The 21479-nt window shown below is 38.5% G+C and overlaps 2 protein-coding genes across 8 annotated transcripts in view; both read right to left on the bottom strand.

Moving 5' to 3' along the window:
- Window positions 1–16230, bottom strand: part of col12a1b (collagen, type XII, alpha 1b) — a 69111-nt gene extending 52881 nt beyond the window's left edge. For 4 of the 6 annotated variants that reach the window (XM_052586390.1, XM_052586388.1, XM_052586391.1 and 1 more), the window contains exons 1-14: window positions 16035–16218; window positions 14416–14518; window positions 12085–12201; window positions 11347–11490; window positions 10964–11020; window positions 9195–9458; window positions 8914–9078; window positions 8590–8763; window positions 8198–8488; window positions 7510–8112; window positions 6740–7018; window positions 6234–6509; window positions 4981–5253; window positions 380–649 (exon numbers count right to left, since the gene is read on the bottom strand). In XM_052586390.1, the coding sequence (XP_052442350.1) occupies window positions 380–649; window positions 4981–5253; window positions 6234–6509; window positions 6740–7018; window positions 7510–8112; window positions 8198–8488; window positions 8590–8763; window positions 8914–9078; window positions 9195–9458; window positions 10964–11020; window positions 11347–11490; window positions 12085–12201; window positions 14416–14485 (2983 nt within the window). In that variant the 5' untranslated portion in view covers window positions 14486–14518; window positions 16035–16218. Of the gene's footprint in view, window positions 1–379; window positions 650–4980; window positions 5254–6233; window positions 6510–6739; window positions 7019–7509; window positions 8113–8197; window positions 8489–8589; window positions 8764–8913; window positions 9079–9194; window positions 9459–10963; window positions 11021–11346; window positions 11491–12084; window positions 12202–14415; window positions 14519–16034 lie in introns of all 6 variants that reach the window. The other 2 variants (XM_052586393.1, XM_052586392.1) reach the window with 2 other exon arrangements.
- Window positions 16231–18397: 2167 nt separating this feature from the next.
- LOC127983475 (cytochrome c oxidase subunit 7A2, mitochondrial) lies at window positions 18398–20438 on the bottom strand. Of its 2 annotated transcripts, none has more exons than XM_052585679.1 (4): window positions 20298–20438; window positions 19003–19092; window positions 18708–18792; window positions 18398–18585 (listed from the first exon to the last, which is right to left on the bottom strand). In XM_052585679.1, the coding sequence occupies exons 1-4, from the start codon at window positions 20313–20315 to the stop codon at window positions 18527–18529; spliced, it is 252 nt and encodes an 83-aa protein (XP_052441639.1). In that variant the 5' UTR covers window positions 20316–20438; the 3' UTR covers window positions 18398–18526. The 2 variants fall into 2 exon arrangements, with proteins under 2 accessions (XP_052441639.1, XP_052441640.1); XM_052585680.1 differs by having other exon boundaries at window positions 19003–19083; window positions 20298–20379.
- Between the last annotated feature and the right edge of the window lie 1041 nt (window positions 20439–21479).

The following is a 21479-nucleotide window of genomic DNA, read 5'->3' as shown; positions in this document are numbered from 1 at the left end:
TACTATTGTAAACGTCCTGTTTCCCATTTATGAATTCATGTTTACGAGCTTGAGGCATTCTTTTCTGTTAAAAATAAGAGTGGACAGTGGTTTGTGAATGCCGATGCTTAGCCTTAATAATTTGATCAGGAGCATCGATCCCTCCTGTGACCCATGATTTGTCTGTATGTGTATTCTGCGCCAGTGATAATAATAAAATAAAACATTTATTGCCATTAATCAATTAATGCGTTAACGCGATAATATGGAGTTAACTTGCCCAGCCCTAATTTTGTCATTTAATTAATTTATCAACTTACATACTCAAGCAGTTCTTCACAAACTCCTGATTTAGAAAACATGAGGTTACTACAATAACAGCTAAAACAGATTTACGTACCATCAGTGGTCTCCACTCCCAGAAGTGGTTCTCCATCGCCTCTGTCATACGAGGCTAACACAGACACCTGGTAGCGTGTTTCAGTGGTGAGGTTCTCCAACAGTGTGCTGGTCACATCCCCGGGCACCGTCTTCTCCCCAGACTTTTCGGAGAACAGAGACCTCCAGCGAACACGATACTGCCTCACTCTTCCTGGAGCGGCTGTCCATGATGCCATGAAGCTGGTGTCCGTCACATCACTGGTTATCAAGTCTCTCGGCGAGCCCATCTCTGCATGCAGCACACAAAATCACCTTTAATATATTGAAATTATGGGTAGAAATGTTAGAAACTGGGTGGTGTGGTGTAGGGAAAGCTCAGGACCAAAGCTGAAAGTCTTACTCTAAGAAAAAGATATTTAAGCAAGAAAAAAAAAATCATTCCAAGCTGTATTTCAGCAGAATCACCCTGGGCCATAATCCGATATATTTCTAGAAGCAGATGGATCATTTCTCATGATGTCTCTCTGGGGTCATTGGTGCAGGTGTGTCAGGACTGCAATAAGCACTAATTCTTTCAGGTGAAACTACACTTAACAGCCGGTCATAAAGTCTGAAGTCAACACACACACGCACACATCACAAAACCCACCACAGAGTCCCAAATGCACTATACTTCAGGATTTTAAGACAGCATCCTCGTTGCAGACTTCTTCACATTTTTTACATCATTTTATGAAATACTTTTACTTAAATGATGTGACAGTGTCTCAGGTAGACTGATGTACCATCAGATAGACAGTATGATCACCAGGCATTTCTAGTGATGACATTAAAGTTTTGCTTGAGCAGATCAAAATTGTAACTTAATTAGAGTATGCCAACCATAAAATGAACATTTTGAACAAATGTCCGAATTCCGGTCCCTGCGCAACTGATACTTGGCTGTCATTGGCTCATCTGCGTTCAAGGGGAGGGGCTTATCGATAGGTCAATCGAGAACAGTTTTTTTTTTTTTTTTTCTTTTTTTCGCGAATGCTTGCCAACTTGCTTTTTTCCAAAATAAGGCAAATCCCCACAAAACCACCATAAACTACCCTTTTCAGATGTCTGATACCTTCTTAAATCCCCAATCATTCTACATCCTTGTCTTTTCCCCCACTCCTGTTCAGTCCTAACAATTTTCACAAATTGGAAACAGTGCATCTCGTTGAACTATGTGTCTTCTGACATCTTTGCTCAACATGCAACATTCACATGCATTTTCTCTGCAGCCCGACAGCAGGATTTTATTTGACTCTGCCTTTAAAAGAGCCTTGAAATTCAAATGATCTTTTATATCCATTTAAAGATGCAATTCCATTCAAAAAGCCAATCTGGCATCCTGTGCTTCTCCAAAATCCAAAGCCGAGACAGACCATACACATGCAGTAAATTTTCTGCAGTGTTTTTGAAGTTTAACCTCGTGTCAATCACCGGGAAAACACAGGTGGTGGGAGAACTTTCAAATGTCCCCTTCATCTGTGCTTTACGTACATCTCCGGGGGTCACGGACCGGACAGCGAGGCCAGCTTGAACGCATTAGGCACTCTGACAGATGGCAAACAGGAAGGACAATCCTCCTCTGAGGATACCCCGGTGCTGGAGTACAAAAGTCACTTTTTGGCCCATTTGTATCTAGCTGATTGAGTCTTTATTTTAAATGAATATCTGTATGTAACACTATAATATCCTGCTATGTAATCTGTCTCGCTTCGATTGGCCAGGTGCTGCTCTAACGAGAATATAATACAAATAAGACCCCTCTGGAAATCATCTCATCTAAACGACAAGGCAGGTAATGTGTTCCACATGTGCGCCCCTTTGAGTTTACATTATGATAACTCCTCACATCTCCTGATTCTCCTTTGTATATATGCAGATGGAAACCCTTTTGATTCCTTTTTCTATCTTCTGTAAGATGGTGAAAAAAAACAGCTGATTTCACTTTCACGGTTTTAACTCAGCTACGTCACAGACACACATTTTTAGAGCAACAGAATTGTTGCTCTACATAAAGTCACTAAAGCATAGTCCATAAGAAGATTGCCAAGACCCTGAAACTTAGCTGCAGCACAGTGGCCAAGACCATACAGAGGTTTAACAGGGCAGGTTACACTCAGAACAGGCCTTGCCATGGTTGACCAAAGAAGCTGAGTGCACGTGCTCAGCATCATATCCAAAGGTTGTGTTTGGGAATAGACGTATGAGTGCTGCAGAGGTTGAAGGGGTGGGTTGTCAGCCTGTCAGTTCTCAGACCATACATAGCACACTGCATCAAATCATGTCTTACTTGCAAAATCACGGCGACTGGTCTGATGAGACCAAGGTAAACTTATTTAGTTCAGATGGTGTCAAGCGTGTGTGGTGGCAACCAGGTGAGGAGTACAAAGACAACTGTGTCTTGCCTACAGTTAAGCATGGTGGTGGGAGTTTCATGGTCTGTGGCTGCATGAGTGCTGCCGGCACTGGGGAGCTGCAGTTCATTGAGGGAACCATGAATGCCAACATGTATTGTGACATACTGAAGCAGAGCATGATCCCCTCCCCTCGAAGACTGGGCCGCAGGGCAGTATTCCAACATGATAACGGACCCAAACCAACCTCCAAGATGACCACTGCCTTGCTAAAGAAGCTGAGGGTAAAGGTGATGGACCTGTTGAGCATCTGTGGGGCATCCTCAAATGGAAGGTGATAGTGTCATAATTTCAGTGTTATAAACTAAAGTGTTAAAAGATATAATAAAATATTTACACAAACGTATGGGGTGTACTCACTTCTGTTAGATACTGTAACAATACTTCATGTCAGTGTAGCTTTAAAACAACAGAAAAAACATTTAAGTAAGGAATATGGGAACTATTTTAGCGTCACATAGCATTTCCCTTTTTTATACAGAAAGCCTCAAGGTATTCTTAGCGATTTGCTGCAAATCATCCTTTTTAAAAGTAATTGAATGAACCTGTTGAAGACTCGCTGCACACAGACAGGTCAATGATTAGCTAAGACAGCATGAATTATTGCAAAATGTATGTAGCATCTGGGATTGTAGACCTTCTCTACTCTACAATGGACACGCTAAGTCAGAAACTAGACCAGAGTAATACACACCTGCATTAGATTGGGGACAGAACGGAAATCTTTAATGCTCCTCCTCATGCATATCCTCTTGAGGATGCAAAGGAAGTAACAGAGATGTCTGATACGCCTTTGTTCCAGAACTGCGTAGTTCCTGCATTACGTAACTATCTGCATTAAAGAGTTTCATTTAGTCCAGCTCCTACACAAACCACAACATGGTCCACAGAAGAGAACAACCCAGGCCAAATCTCTATCCTACCAGAAACAAACTTAGCTATTCTAATTTAAAGAATCTTTCACCCAAAAGTTCTGACATCATTTACACACCCTTGTGTTCTTACAAACTAATAAATCTTGCCACAAAAGACAAAAAAGCACCACTTAGGCAATATATCCCAAGTCTTCAGAAGCTGATCTGTTTCAGTCACATGGATTTTCTGCTCATCTGCTATATTTATGACCCTCAGCTGGGTAAAGTAATGGCAGTGAATACAAAAACATATGAGTAATGATACCAAGAAAAGGTGTTAATCATTTCATTTGAGCAATACAAGGTTCACAAGGCTGATTTATAGCTTTAGAAAAAAAAATTGGTCACTATATGTTTTCATTAAAAAGTGATCTTGGCAGCCCAGAGTACATCTTTTAAGCTCAATGATGACAAAATTTAGATTTTTAGGTAAACTATCCCTTACGGGTTTTTCATCATTTAAAGCCATTACTTAACTCCTTGTGGGCTCTGATCTTTGGACCTCAAATCTGACACTGAAGGTTCAGTGACATAAGATTACCGGAATTCAGTGATTTAAGAACCTGGGCAAGCTTTTGTCTTGGTAATTTCATTTGCAGATAGAGTATGGTGCTGTAGTTTAAGATTTGGTCCTCTGAAACCCCAAAAGACCTGTGAGCTGTTTATCTGGGCTGAAAGAAAGAAGGAGCAGTATAATCGCTCAGCTCTGTTCAACCTATTTGTTTATCCTTTCTGACAGGGGCTGAGGATGTTAAAATGCCCCTAGTCTTTCCAAGGCTGCACTTTGTCAACTGATCCAAAATAATGTACTCAAATCTTGCACTCAAAGGGAGTTCGATGGGTGCCTTTTGCATTTACAAAATACAGTATATAATTACAATTCCACATTCAATCATGTTTCTTGGGAAGAAATGGGATATGTCTGGGATATATCCTCTGGTACTCGGAAGCCTTAGTGCTAATGTCATTTTGCACATGCATTTATCCAAAGTAGCATACAGGAGATTGGGGTTAAAGGAATAGTAACTGGAAAGTTGCTGATTTTATCCTAACATATTGCATCATTTACTAATGATCATCAATGCAAATAAATGGGGGCTTGGCAAAAAGAAAAGCAATGCACATGAGATCCATTGTTCTCTCGTTTGCTGGGACCAGCAACCTTCCAGTTACAAGCCCTGAGCTTTTAACATTGCATCACACCACCCCCAAAATGTCTTCAAGATAACATAATGTGTGTTTCTTAGCCGTACCTTCTAGTGTGGTTCCTTTGCCTTGCAGTGGCTCGCCTAACCCAGAGGAGTAGCGTGCCCTCACGGCCAGCTGGTACTCTGTGCCTGGCTGGAGATTCTTCAGCAAGGCTACTGTGGTGTCCCCCTTAACCGCCACTTCCTTCATCTCACCACCTTCTGTTTGCTGGTAGAACACGCGATACTGAGTGACTCTTCCTGTCGCAGCAGCCCAGGACAGCCTCATGGACGACACCGTCTCGTCAGAAACAAGTAGGTCTCTCGGCGAGCCACGTTCTATCAGATATAAGAAGAGAAAGCAGTTAAAAACAAAGTTACCCCAATGTTCCCTCCTTCAATGTAAGGCTGTGAATACATGGGGCAACTTTTTGAGCAATGTTTCTTGGGCACTTTCCCATTTAGAATGGGTTTAATAAAATTGATATCTGGATATTTTAGATCAGTCATGGGCTCTGTGTCTCACTTGGTTGCCCATTGACAGCAACATTTACTAAAGTTGCCCAGTGTATCATCAGCCTAAGTCTAACATTGCTTTTAAGTGGTTTTATCATACACCAGGTGAAAAATATCACGTATGATCATTACACAAATGCGATCAAATTTTGTGTCCTTTGAAAGCGGTACAACTAAAAAAAAATGATGAAAAAAGATTTAGAAATTAATTTATTGACTGAAACAGAGACAGTGCAGAGATAAAACTAATTTTAACACAGGTGTCGTAAGTCATGACCTGGGATTTGTCTTTTGCAGATTATAAGTGTGGACAGACTGCAGCTGCATCGCTGTAGGCAGCTATTACGATGCACCTGGCTCATGCTTAGACACTAACTACTCTCAGACTTGATGAAAAACCCCAAGGTTTTGCCTAACCAAACAGATATTTTTCGCCAACTCAACGAAAGAAATTCTGGGAAACTTCTCAGAGAGTTTTTGTCCAAATCAAATTTTCCATTCACTTAAGGTGTTTGGCTGCTCAACCAATCACTGTATAAGTTTACACCATTTGTCTGATATAAAAAAAGCCTGGGAAACAACCAATTAAAATGCAAAAATGAGTGGGATTCCCTCTTAAACAAATGCAAATCTAGCTAACTGTCACTACTAGTCTAACAAAAAATATATATATACCTGAACTGGCATTTTCTCACTTAAAATTGTGAGAAAATTACAGTAAAAGGAATTCATAATCTCATGGCATCCTGCCCTCAAACGGACATAGTATTTTGGAGGGGAAGTGTGTAAGTTGTTCCAATCACCTTCTTTGGTCGTTCCATCAATCTGCATCTGAGGGCCAACGCCTGATGGGTATTCAGCTGCCACAGAGACACGGTAGGTAGTAACTGGGTAAAGTTGCTGCAGAACAATGGTAGTATCAGGGCCATCTGTTGCAGTTTCTAGCAGCCCACTATCTCCTTGGACCGGGACATATGTGAGTCTGTACCGCACCACTGGACCAGAAGCAGCCTCCCATGAGACACGGAAACTGCTTGTCGACTCTTCCGAAACTCTCAGGTTGGTCACAGATCCTTGTTCTGCACAAATTGGAACATAAGGATCACAAAAAGGTTGCGTTTGTGACTTTTAAAGTGACGGTTAACTCAAAATCGCCAGGATATTCTTAAAAATACTCAACATTTAGTTGTATAGAGTAAAGAAAGTAATCAAAAACAACATTTGGATAAAATATTTGTTTAAAAGTCTCAAAAGGAATGTCAACAGTAGTTAGCTTAGCTTAGCTGACTTATAGAAAACAGACAATCACCTTCTAGTGTGGTCTCAAAGTCCGATATAGGAAAGCTTTCTCCCTTCTGATATTGGGCATAAACCTTGACCTCGTACTTTGTGACTGGAGTAAGGTGATGTAAGACAGTCGTAGTGGTGTCTCCCGGCACAGAAACAGAGATGTAGCCTTCCTCTGTATCAGCGTCAGGCCTGTATTGCACCAGATAGGACTGCACATCAACAGCATCAGTTACCCAAGATGCTCGGAAACTCCTGGAGGTCACCTCTGAGAAGGTCAGAGACCTGGGTGCAATCAGACCTAGAAGAGAGAGAAGAACCGAAATATATGAGGCTCCTCCCTTTGATTAACTAAAAGGACACATCCCTGTTTATTGCCAAAAAATGTTAACAGTGCAGTTACAGGATCAGGCAGAATGTCTTATCGAATTTTTTATATGTTGGCCTGTTTCCAACAACAAGATATGGTATAACAAAATAAGATGAAACACACAGCACACAACTAGAAGAGCTTGACAGCTTCTGCTTAATATTTTCATTGTTTAGAATTGAGTAGCTTGGACACTGTTAAATGAGTTCCACAAAAGAAAGAAAGAAAGAAAGTCATGAGTTTGGAACAACATGAGGGTGAGTAAATGATGACAGAAATTTATTTTTTGGGTCAACTAACCCTTTCAACTTTACTACAAATTGGTGCAAAACCAAAGTTCAAAATATATGGTTCCATGCACATTCAGACCCAGAGCCGAACAAATTTAACAGCAGTCAGTGGTAAAATTGGACACTACTCACTTCTTCTCTTGATGTTCAGAAGCTCTTGCTCAATTCTCAGACAGATGGACTGGGTTAGCTCGTTGGAAATCCTCTGGAAAGCATCGAAGTCCTCTACGGTGTACACATGGGTCTCCACTGGAGAATTAGCAATTGCCTCCAGCTCCGAGCGGACAGCATCTTTGACACCCACTGCAAAAATCTCTACATCCGTGTTCCTAAGCTTAGTCGCTGGGTCTTTAAAGGCATCAGAGGACTTCCCATCGGTGATCAGAATCATAACACGAGGTACGTTCGCACGAGCACCTCTGGTTGGAACAAAAATTCTCTCTCTCACATACGTCATAGCTTTGCCAGTGTTCGTGGAGCCTCCGCGGTAGGGGAAAGTTCTAACCGCTTTGACCGCAGTGCTCAGATCATGATGGGTGTTCAGGTAGAACTCAGTGTGTGGGTCTCTGCTGTACTGGACCAAGCTGATTTGAACCTTGTCCGGCCCAATGTCAAAGGAGTTGACCAGGACTTCCAAGAAAGATCGAACTTTAGCAAAGTTTGTCAGTCCAATACTGTACGAACCGTCAACTAGGAGAACGACGTCAGCTTGTACATCCACACCAAGAGAACATTCTAAAATTAAAAAAGTTGTGTGTTAAACAGATATTTATTCAATGGAATACAGTGGAAAGTTAAACAGTACTGACTTTTTCCTCACCTAGCGATACTTTTAAGGGCTGGGTTTTCTCCATCGCCATAACCGGCTCACTGGGTGACAGACCTTTGAGTGCAAACAGGCTGATCTCATACTCTGTATCAGGGGACAAATCTCTCACATTCACAGAGGTCTGAGTCGGCCCAACGTACAGCTCCTGACGTTTGCTGCCAGCCAACATGGGAACCATCTGCACCTTGTATCCAGTCACCTCCCCTATAGATGCATCCCACGTCACCCGCATTGACTTGGACGCAACCTCTGTGACTTGCAAGTTTGATGCTGGCTCAATGGCTGCAAATAAACAAAAAGAGGAAAAATGTGGTCGTGTTTAATGCTTGGGTTGTGTTTAATAAACCAGCTAAACAGATTTACAGTACTTATTGTTTGTTTACCTTCCTCGCCGCTAACCAGCGAGTTGAGCTGGTCATCCACACTGGTGCACACCTGTGTGATGAGCGATTTCTCCACAGCTTTGATCATGTCGAAATTTGGCACTGTGTACACATGCGTTCTGTAGGGTGTTGAAGACATTTGTTTCAGCTCTTCCTCATCTGCTTCTTTGATCCCTGAATAAAAATAATAAATAGTGCATTATTTCTCAGAATTCCTTTCAAGGATTTCTTCTTTCTGGATGGATTTCTTTAAAGCTACCCAGTCCTGTGAGAATGCAGAAGAAATCCAGACCAGGCAGTGATGATTGATGAATGACCACATACCCAAAGTGAAGATTTCAACTCCAGCATTCTTCAACCTCTTGGCATAACCCTCCACTGGGTCTTGAGATTTCCCATCTGTGATAACTACAGCAACTCTGGGGAATACCTTGCGAGCACCAGCGGCCTCCGTGAACATGTTTTTCAGCAGGTGGTCCAGGGCTTCACCTGCACAAAGATCATAAAAGAATCAATTAAACTTGAAACTCCCATCGTAATTTTGTTGTTCAGCAGTAATATTATTTGAAGGTTTCAGTGTGAATACATAAAAGTGCATTCAGTACCTGTCATGGTGTTGCCGCCCTTGTATGGCAGACTGTTAATGGCTCTGAGCAGCTCAGCTTTTTTGAAATACTGGTTGAGGTTAAACTCGGTTCTGGTGTCCGTGCTGTACTGAACCACACCCACTCTAGTCTTGTCCTCTCCGAGGTCAAACGCACTTGCCATGGCTGCTATGAAGCTGCGGATGAATTTAAAATTTTCCCGCCCGACACTCCAAGAGCCGTCCACCAGGAAGACAAGGTCAGCAATGGCACTTGGTAAGCATTCTGGGGGAAAAAAAGTGTTAGAATGTTATAAGCTAAGAAACTTTTTGAAAAGGAGATGAACTTTTGAAAAGAAGCAAACTTTTGTAATATAAAACATTTAATAGATTTGCCAGACACATTTGGCATAGAACTCTAAATTCCGACCTCTTTTTCTATATCAGAGGAAGACCAAATCTCTTAGGAAATTTGGAATTTGTGGTTTGCATTTAACCCATCCAATTGCACACACGAGTGTAGTGAAGAGTAGTGAATAAATATGCACACACACACACACCATGTACACACTCCTGGAGCAGTGGGCAGCCAATGCTGTGGCACCTGGGGAGCAGTTGGGGGTTCAGTGCCTTGCACTGAAAGGTCTCTTGCAAGGTCTCACCTCAGTCATGGTATTGAGTGTGGAGAAAGTGCTAGATATTCACTCTCCCCACCTACAATCCCTGCCGGACCTGAGATTTGAACCCATGACCTTTGGGTTACAAGTCCAATTCTCTATCCATTAGGCCACAACTGCCCCTTAGATTCATAACACCATGTGGTTAGGATGGATTTATATGTCATTCAAATGTATGTGCTCATTGATATAGTATGCTTGAGTGTCAATCAAAACATACAATAATTTAGACATAAAATTGAAGGGGAACATTCTGCATATCGGCACATTTTTCTATTATGCAATATGCACTGGTAACAACTCATTCCTTCATTGACAATTGGGTTGTATCTATTTGTAATATTACTAGGCAAGTCGTTACTTGTCCTTCCCTCTCTCTTGAACTCCATAAATTAACTCCATTCCTCCACACAGTTTGGAAAAATTCCTCATTTTTTAATCCTACTTGCCTTCAACCACATTTTGTGGAATCTGCTCTCATGTAACGGACTGGATCAGCTGCATCTTTGATAAGATGTTACCAGGCCTTTATGGCAAACAGGACAGGAAAGGAAGTTGTTGACATCATATCTTGCCTTACTTTATTGCGGTAATTAGATTCACTGATTTTCCACTTGTGAGAGCAGAACGGAAGCACTGGAGCGTTGAGACTGGGTTTTTTAGAGAGTTGTCTGCAGAAGGCATGCTAACTAACCATTATGGTATTCGGGGCGGGGGTGAGGAGTGGTTGGATTTTCCACTTCTGCTTAATGTAGGAAAGGAAAAGTAAAGCTGTTCACCTTCATCTGGAGGACGAGGTCACAGAACTCTTGTAAAGAGTGGAGCAGTAATGCTTTCCGCTTTCTGCATTGCAAGAGGTTTGGGGGTTTTATTTCAAATCATGAGCAAAGGGGCCACTTATGAACTCTCACCCAAAAGCCATGCTGGAAACACTGGCTCAGTTTATCATGTCTGGAAAAGTTAATGCTGACTAACAAGCTAAACTGTTATCAGGAGTCATAAATTTAGAAAGAAACAAAGACATATACACATTTGAGTCCTGGCTAATTTGGAAACTCCCAATAAAATGCAACAATCACATAGCAATGAAAAGAGCCTGGAAGTGTGTACTTACTGACTGCATCGGAGACCGGAGGTTTCCTGGTACCTCCTTCAAAACCACTCGATTGGACTAAAACAGAAACAATCAAACAAACAAAAAATCTATAAATGTTGAAGAAAATGAATTCCGTCCATTAAAAGAGTTCCTTTTGTCCAATGAATTTCCATGCCTTCTCCACTCATTTTTAATTACTCTATAATGATATTTGACTATTTTATAGAGATTACAATCACAGGAAACGATTTCTAATCAACTGTTCTTATTTATATAAGTTTAAAGTATATTTTTCCAAATATAAATATAGAAAATTCCTGTTAAAACTCTTTCAGACCTTCCATGACAGTGTGAAACATCAACATAACACACTCAAGGAAAAACAATGGCTCGCCCCTTACTTGTAATTTGACCAGAGATCGGAATACTCTCCTCCGATCCAGAATATGAAATTATCGTAACAACATAATCCACATCGGGGGTCAAATCTCTGATCGAGGTTTTGGTTGCGGTTGGAGGAAGTGTGAATTCCTTAACAGGCTCTTCTATAGGGAGAAGGGAACATTTACAATATTTAAGTGTCATATCATGATATACAATCTACAAACTTACTTTATAAGTAGATAAATCTAGTCTAGACACACAAGAGCTGGATTAAAGAAACATTAATGACTTCCCAAGACAAGCGATGAGTAACAGTCCATGTTAAATCATTTTTGAAGGGCACGCCAGAACACATTTTCCAAAAGTTGCCTGTGGCAGTGAGTTAAAAGGTTACTTGTCGTTTACCAGATGTTTTCTTATCTTAATCAACATACAGTACGCTTACTACAGGGACAGTTCCCCTCGAGCAACCTGAGGTTAAGTGTTTGCTCAAGAGCACAATGGCAGTAGTTCATAAGACAACCACTGCATGTCTGAACAACCCTTAAACTACACTCTTTTTTTGGTATGGACTGCCAACTTTTTCCAGAATCCAGTCCATCGCCAATTGGAAAAAATTTGTTCTGTCATTTATTTTCTCTTGTTGAATATACAATTTCATTTTTGAAACATGTCACAGAAGTAAAATCGATTGCAAATGTTTCATGCTGGCGTTTCAATTTCAACATGTGCAGTGCTTTCACGTTTTCACCCACCTGTATCCGATGTCACTACGACCCTTAAGCCCTCAATCCTTGACAGCGGTTGCTTCCATATCATTTGTACTGTGTTTTCATTTAAAATCTTAAACCTCAAGTCTGACGGAGGCGTAACTGTGGAAAGAGGAGGTGATTCAAGTTATTTCCAAGAGACCATTCCAAAAGCTGTATTTATGAGAAGAGCACACAGGTTTATGGATGAAGTCCCAACAGTAAAGTTCACTGTTGGAGAAGGACTCAAGGCAACATGGAACAAAGTGGACGGCGGCCATTTTGGGTCAAAATGACATCTGTTTGAGCTGTCTGACCGAAGGGCCACTGACTACTCAAGCATAGACACAAAGAGCTTTCCACAAAGACCTCAACAAAACATTACACGGGGGCTATAACTTGTGACGTGCATGCATTCATTGCAGTCAGTCCAACGCAGCCAGACAAGCTGTGTTGAACTGTCTGAATAGCTGTCGTCACAGACAGACAAGAAGTGTTGATTGTACAATGGACTTGAATGGACTTTTTGTGTGCAGTTGCATTAATGTAGTCACTTTCCATTGCAAACCACTTAAAAGGGTGCACAACGACAACCTTTAATGAAATATAAAGATAAAGGAAAGTGACAAACAAGTGAATATATTAACAAAAAGAGGTTATGTAACACGGGACGCACCAGTCTAGATGAACTAGAGGACTCATGCACTTGAACATGAAAAGTTGTCTGCAACAACTTGTGGGACTTCATGTACAAGACGCACACGTAGAGAACTTTGAAATATTTTAAAGTGATATTCTTGTGGTATTTTGTGTTGCATGGTGTTTGGAAGGTCAGTATCTGTGTGGAACATATGAGTCGTATGCATGTTGGAATATCACAATAAAATATTTTGTGAAGCCGTGGCTCTGGTCAAATTTTGACCAGGGCTTAAGCTTGACCGGGAACAGGTTCACCAAAATCAAGATTTACCAACCTGGCTGACCAGATGTCACAATCGGTTCCATTTCTGACTCCAAATAGGTCCAACTCAAACGCTATCGCACACATCCACGCTATCAGACACACCACTCATTCATCACCCGTTCTTTTTGTTTGTTTGTTTGTTTGTTTACTTTTGGGTCCATCCAACCCAAACCAGATTTGGTGCAACCAAAATTCATCTGTTTTTAAACAATTCAAGCTCTTCGGGGCATCAATTAATAACATTTAGTTTGCTGTGCTGAGCATCTAATGATAACCATGTTGAATAAGAAAGGGAAAGTGTTGGTTAAGGTATCTGTCTCATTGTCATATTTTATATCAGTGGAACATGTTTAAACAAAGGCTTCGTTTTTTTTCTTATTTTTCCATAATGCAACATTGAGAAGTAACAAAATTACTTCGTGCTCTAACTTTCCTAGGAGAGAGAAAGAAAAAAAGTGCTCATATTTTGTCTTTTTGTTTCCTAAGAGTGCAGAAAGCAGAGAAGGAAACTTGGCTCAACGTTATGGTTTTTTTCTCTTTTTCAAATAAAAGCTGTAAAATATTCCACTATACTTTCCACTGAACACTGGCGATGTGCGATTTAATGCCCTGCCATTTATTCAGTGATTTGAAATGGTTAAATCAAAAGTTTTACTGCCTTCAAGACTGTTCAAACCTACCAAGAGCTCAGTTACTGAAGCACATACATACTAAAATACAGGAAAAAGTGTTTTACTAGAGGAAAAAGTTGAATGTGAATCTGTCTGGCTGAGATGTCTGGAATCCCGCAGCTGATCATGGGTCCTAAGCATAACGGAATTTTTCTAAACCAAGTCCTATTCAATACTTAACCTTTTCTGTATTTGGCCTTACACAGTATGTTCTACCCTATAATTGAAAAACATTACAGTGGATATTTCTGAACAATTATTTGCTGGAAAACACAGTTAGGTGTAATTCAATATCCTGTGCTGTCATGCATTTCCATTTCCACTAGCATAAACACCACCAAATGATTAAAAAGAATCTTTTAGGACAGTAAAATTCCTCGATCAGTGTCCGCCCTAGTGTCTGAACAGAGACATTACACAACGAAATGCACATTTATTCCCCTTATTGTGAATAAATTAATGTGAACATAAGCAGTTTTTCTCCTATATTTTTGTTCATTTTTATGGACATATGAATGGAATGAAAATGAAACAATGAAAGGATATTTAAAAATAATACACACATCAAAGCAGACAGATTGTTATTGTAAAGTTAATATTTATATATTTTAAAATACTGATAATAGACTATGATCTAAACTGTTTTATTTTTACTTTACCACTGTGTGAATAGGCAGGGATTTGTGATTTATTTTTTTGTACCTTGAGCTCTCACTGATGTCAGTACTGAGAGTGTCAGAAGAGCGGCTGCTGCCAAACGTGTGACCGACATCTTCACCCCAGTATCAGCAGAACATCAATCGATCTGAAAAATCAACCAAATTACACACACACTTTGCTCAGAAATCAATCAATCAAACAACAACAACAAAAAGACTATACACTCCACTCCAACACAGTTCACTGCAAGAGATCTCATTCAAATCTGATTTTAATTATGTTTTATTCAATATTCCAGCTGTTTCTCTGGTCAAAATAGGAAAAATTGGTGTTCCATAGCCCAAATATTTGGGAAAATATTCATAAAACAAGGACACTAAGTAAAATAACTCACAGTGGGTCTTAGAAAAACATTCCCACAGAAAAACAATTATAAACTGCATATGCTGTATGTAATCTGCTGATTCATCTGTTTAAAGTTGGAAACTGTTAGTTCATAGACTGTATGCAATTGTCTGGAAATTTGCCTGATTTAGGATCCTACACATCAGGGGTGGAAAAATCCTTTCTGCAGGGTTCCTGCGCCCCCTGTTGTGACTGGAAATATTCAGACTTTATATCCTGCTATTCTTGCTGAGAGCAGCTCACCACTCTCTCTCTAAACTTTGGCAATGTGCTTGGTCTCTGTGTTACATATATTTTATGTTACTTTAAATAATTACCAGTGTAAGAACAAGCAGCTCACAAAATATGTGCACAATAGGTACATGTTGTTCACTAATATTACTCAATAATTAGTTTTCACCCTGTAGAACTAATTTCAAGCAGTGTGATGTGATGTACTTAATCTAAAAGTTCTTTACTCAACATTTTCCAGTCATTATACATGACCCTATATTAATCGAGAGACTACATCTGCACTTTTAAAAAGGCATTTGTCACACTGCAGAGCCATTTTTCAATTCAACAAATAAAAACAAAACAAATTAAAAAAAAGGTGAAAGGACAGGCAAAGTGTGAGGGAAACCTTTAACAACACACTGTGCCTTGGCTTTGGTGTTGTAATAGTTTAAGAATTCAAGTAAAGTTGAATGAAAAATCCAACATAAGTCTCAAAAACCTTGTCATATGGTGAATACAGGTTAAGTGGGACACTTTTTGATTATTTGTTATTGCCGTTATTTTAAAATAGGATGCCAGACAGACTTTAGCACATCACAGAAACCCTTAATCATGTTTATGTAAGATCTCCACCACACTAAACAAAGAAAGGAACTTTACCAGTGGTCCAGCTTTACCTGTATTATTTAAGCATGTGAATTAGGTAAATAAACATAAAAATGCTCAGCAAAGAAAGTCCTAGGGGTTTATGAATCTTACAAATGGTTTAGATTTCCCAACAAAATTAAATTAATCTGTATCATCCTGGACACGGAGAGCACAATGACAGAGTGGTGGAAAAAATGAAATAGCCATACAAACGTTCATGGAAAAAGTGATCAGAGCTGCTCAAAAATGGGTCATTGTGCTCACATTCATCATTTCACATCACGTCTATCTACTACGCCTCATATTTAAGAGAAATAACATCTTCATTCATAAATAAGTATTAATATGTTTTTAAATAAACGAAGAAAAAAAAACTCCACGTCAAGACTTACCAAACTCCCCAAAGTTTCCAAAAACCTTCAATACATCACAAAACTGGTGAATGAAGGTGGGAATCTCGCCCAAACGCAAAGGGCTTTCAAAGCTCTGTTCAGAAAGGCAAAGGTTCTCCGTGATGCTGCAGTGATGGAGATGGAAATGAAGAGGAGGGTCTGGTCACCCCACAGCTCGTGAAGGCTGTTCCCAAATGCACGGGATCTCAGAGTAGAACGTGCTTCTTAACAGGGGGCTGCTCCCGAACCCGGAGCTCTGACGTCACGCGCCTGTGTGATGGATGCGTTGGGATGCGCTTCTGGAAAGTCGCGCATATTTTCGGCATTCCTGCAGCATGTCCCTCATCGGTGTTTCGGGTTTCAGCGGGGATTACTATGGAATGCATACTCCTGACGACATTCAAAAGGAATCGCGAATTCGGGAATATTTATATAACGTTAGCTTTTGAGGACACATAGACGATGAAACAACTCAGTTACAATGTTAGGGTGTTGTAAATAACTGTTAAAATAATTAAACTATGATTTTTCAGTCGAGCGAACCTTTTCAAGTGAAAATCTGTCGGTCATTTTTAAAGCGCAATCTGAGGCGATTCGTCTCGTGCCGCAACAACAACAACAACAACAAAGGTTTTAAGGTGTTCCTAGCACAATTAACCCAACCGACAAATTAACCAAAACAAAATATTACAATAACTTTTTTTGTATATAATTTCGACATGAAATACACGTCTTCGTAAATAATTAACGTTAACGTTACAATTGTTTACGATGTATCGTCCAACGGTCATAACGGAAACTGCTCGAGCGGTTGACATAGTAACATCCTCAGCTTCGCTACTTTTCGGTTCGGTCTATTTTGACAAGTACGGACTTTTGTGTTTCGTTTAACTTGTTAAAAACACTTAAAGTAATTTTTTACCCATCTGTGATATTGAAAAAAACAAGTGTATAGCCTGTTGCTGTGGGACTGGACCAGCTAATAATAAAAAAAATAATAATAATCATCATTCCAAAACATAGATATTAGCAATATTAGACAATCTGCACACAAAAAACACTAGCATTAAACATTTTTTTTTTTGGTCAAAAACGATATTTTACGTTTTCTTTAAGTGACTTATTATTATTATTTATTGGAAATGTACCATTGCAGTACTGAGACTGTAGATCAGGGGTTTTTTTTCCATTTATTTGAATATGTAGCCCTCTAGTGGTCAAGTCGGGTAACACATAAAGCAGATAGAGATGTTCAACACAACATATTAATCGAAACGCTATTTCCACCTCCCAAACTACACCACTGATCTCATTATCAAGTCATAAAAGAAGAGTTTTCTGTTTTCTGTCTTCGTGAATCACCCATCTGTTGAACCAATATTTAGCCATTTAGAAACACACGGGTGCCAAAAGAGTCAGGGCAGAGTTCAATTTTTGATCTTTGATCATGAAATTTTATTAGTTTAGAGTTCAGGACTGTTTTTAATTCGATCATTATCTCATAATTCCCATTGTTAGAGAGAAAGATCTAACGGAATGCTTGAACTTCTAATGCTCCTTACATATTGCTTGCAGAATTAATGATCTGTGCTTTATAGTTTTATAATTAGCATGCAATTATTTGCATGCCTGTTCCAGCTTCATTTTTTTTATCGGGACACAAGGGACATATTGTTCGTAATGCATGGGATAAATTTCCCTAGGAACTCAACTGTATAGACCACCAATGCTGAGCGGGCTATACTGAGCTCAAATGATCATTCGTTCCTGTAAAATTAAACCTCTAGCTGGGAAAAAATGTCTCTGATGTATACACATGCATTTGGAAACTATTTCACATATGCCTTGAAAACACATTGTTTTGAAGTACAGAAAGGAACTGCACATTACTGTTTCTGGGAACCAATGAAGACATCCAAAAAAACAGTATCAAAAACATGCTGCGCCTTGGCTAAAAAACATCCTTCATCAATTAACAGCTGTTTGTTGTCTTCATATGCTTTATGAGAAGAATATTATCACATAATTAAAATAGTATTCAAATGAGTGGCCTACACTCAGGAGACTAACAACTAAACCACATCAATAACTAGAAATGTAATCTTAAAAAAAACTAATGCATACAGAAAATTGCTACTTTAGTACACACTGTGCATTAATTATCTTTATGTAAAAAGTTGATTTTTTTTTCTTTTGATTTTGGTGGTCTTTTAAAAAAAAAAATTACACTTTGCATTAAGAAAATTAAAGTGCAATGAAAAAAAAACTAAAATAATTTTCTTTATGCACTTTTTCTCTCCTTTTAGTTTTTTTTTTTTTTACAAATCTTTTCAATGTCACAGAGTCAAGTAAAACAATCGGGATCTGTCTGATAGGCACAGTTTATTTAATTCAAATCACTTTGGTCCCTTTTACCTTTCACATTAAATACATATACTGTGTGAAGTGCTCAAAAAGTCACATTCCCACAGAAATGAGGGTAGGAGCTGAAATCAGTCCTTCTTCTGAGGGAGAGCGGCCTTTACTAGCTCATATATGACAAATGCAGTTCCTAAAAACAAAAGAAAGAAGCACATGAATGATCAGCAATTACAGCTTACTATGATTATTAACTCAAATATCTGTGCTTGCTAAGGCATGTATTAAACACCAAGACACCCTGCGGTAACATACCTAGCACTGTGAGACCCATAGTTGCACGGTAAAGAACAGCATCACCGACTCCTCCCTTCAGATGAACTGGCATCCCATTAGCCTCCTAAACACAAAAATAAATCAACATTTTAATAAGCACAATATCAAAAATACAAACAAATGTGTGAACAAGGCAATAATATGCCCTGAGCACAACGTGTGCCTTTAGAGAGAAAGCAGATGATAAGTAAAGATATCAGGGGTCAATAACATTAGCTTGTCATTTGATAGATTACAGGAAACACAATATATTACAGAAAAGAGACAACCATACCTGAAAGAGCTTCTGTTTGTCTGGCACCTTGTTGACCAGCTGCCTGCGGACGGTGCTGGAGATCTGCCGTCTGGAAACCTGCTGCAGAGTCTCACATTAATATTAATATATATATGTATGTGTGTGTGTAATGCACAAATATCTAGAAATCTTGAAATTACATGACAATTCTTTGATAACATTACTTTCAAATTATACAGATACACAATGATATTTGCATTAAATAATTTAGAAAATGTTCCATCAGTTTAATGCATGTATCATTTGGTCTAATTACTTTATACCATTTCATAATACCATTTGGAGTCAAAGTTTCTGCTCAACAAATATATATATATATATATATATATATATATATATAAAATTGATTAAAAAAATACAGCACAGTATAGACGGTAATATTGTGAAATATTATAAAAATTGAAAATCTTTTCTGTTTTAATTAAGTTTAATATGTAATGCATTCCTGTGATCAAAGCGAATTTTCAGCATCTTTCCTCCAGTCGTCAGTGTCGCATGAAATCATTCTGATATTCTGATTTGTTGTCAGTAATCTTAAAAATAAACGGAGTAATATTGACAACAGCCAAGTCACGGACTTAGCAATGACTACAAAAAAATGATCAAACAGAAAAGCCATATAATATACGTGGATCACAGATCTAATACCAAAATCACACTTGTTTTCCCCTTCTACGGTCTGAACCTTTATCTTCATTTACTACCATTTCGTGCACAAATGCCAATGTCATTCATTAGATCAAATGTTTGTATCTGCTAAACTCAAATGCATGATCTTCCTCTTTACTAACTTTCAATTAATTTGCTTATTTTTGCTCAGTGATTTCGAATCAACTGTTGTTTGGGTGACTTTTAGTGGACGTACAGTAAAAGTCAGTCAAATCAAATCACACAGAGCAAATTCCAAACAGCAGTGTTTACTTATGAGAACAGAAAGAGGAAATATAAATCATATAAAACATTATTTTACAATTAACAGCCCTTAAATGAACATAAACTTAATGATTTACTAAACTTAAAAAAATAAATAAATAAAAAACGGATTACTAGCCTATTTAACTTAATGAAACGTATCATCATGGTTATTTAATTGATTGTAGACGTGCAAAACGTCAAACTCCTCATGACTCCCGCGTCTCACTTCACTTCCCTCAAACACCGAGATTAATAACCGTAACATCTGATGTTTAGCCAAAGCTAGCGCACGATGAATGATTTATAAAATACAATACATTATCACCCTTAAATCGACACAGAACAGTTTAAATAATTACCAGAAAGTGTCGAAACATTTTCGGTGTGAGTGACTGAAGTCACGAGACAGAGCGAGGAAAACCGAAGCAGCTTAAAGAGAAACGTCTCCACCTGCTGTTCAGGAGAGCAACTGCCCGGATGTTCCTAACGTTCCAGCAGTATGGAGTCAATTTTTACACTTTAATACAAATCCTAATTTAGCACTAGATTTAGTATCATAATAATATACCGGTATTGAAAAAGAAAAAGGAAAAAGGAAAGAAAAGGAAAAAGAAAACGAGTGTGTGAGGGGTGCTTGTATTAGAATTCAACTACTGCTTTCTTATTAAAATAATTGATAAAAGGCTTGCATGCTGCATATATATATATATATATATATATATATATATATATATATATATATATATATATATATATATATATATATATATATATATATATAAACGTTGGCACAAAAACAAAATAACATTACAATACAAATTTTTACACTTTAATACAAATCCTAATTTAGCACTAGATTTAGTATCATAATAATATACCGGTATTGAAAAAGAAAAAGGAAAAAGGAAAGAAAAGGAAAAAGAAAACGAGTGTGTGAGGGGTTCAATTCAACTACTGCTTTCTTATTAAAATAATTGATAAAAGGCTTGCATGCTGCATATATATATATATATATATATATATATATATATATATATATATATATATATATGGGTCAACAGAGAAAAATATATTATAAAGCTTTAGTTTAGACAGGTGGAGTCGATGTAGGTTTTATACACATGGAAGCTTCATTTATACACATTGTGCTTCATCCCATTGCCAGTCCTAAATATTTATTCCTAAAAAGTGGCTTTTAACCAATAAAGTTTAAAGGTGTAAAGATGTATTTAAGTCTGAAATTATTTTGCCCACACACATCCCACAAAGGTCTCATATCTATATGGGACCCACATTGTGAAACACACATGGGACCCATGTAAACTGCCCATTTGCAGCCCATGCCCACATAGATCCCATGCTGGCGAGGTATAACCCATATGGGGCCCACATATCAATGTTGGTTGGGTTTACGTTAGCCTAGATGTGTGCACTTTTTAGGCACGATTTGTTTAGTTTTTGAATATACTTGATACTGTTAAAAGGCACATCATTAAAACAAAAAATACGAGTTCACATATCACACCTAAACACGAGTGGAA

Source organism: Carassius gibelio, chromosome B20 (assembly GCF_023724105.1).
Source record: "Carassius gibelio isolate Cgi1373 ecotype wild population from Czech Republic chromosome B20, carGib1.2-hapl.c, whole genome shotgun sequence".
NCBI lineage: Eukaryota > Metazoa > Chordata > Actinopteri > Cypriniformes > Cyprinidae > Carassius > Carassius gibelio.
This window is presented reverse-complemented; position numbering and strand designations above follow the sequence as displayed.

Coding starts and splice junctions, on each gene's coding strand:
- LOC127983475 (XM_052585679.1), bottom strand. Junction 18,793..19,002: donor ACAAACAGAAGCTCTTTCAG/GTATGGTTGTCT, acceptor TTTTGTGTTTAG/GAGGCTAATGGGATGCCAGT. Junction 18,586..18,707: donor TATGGGTCTCACAGTGCTAG/GTATGTTACCGC, acceptor TTTTGTTTTTAG/GAACTGCATTTGTCATATAT.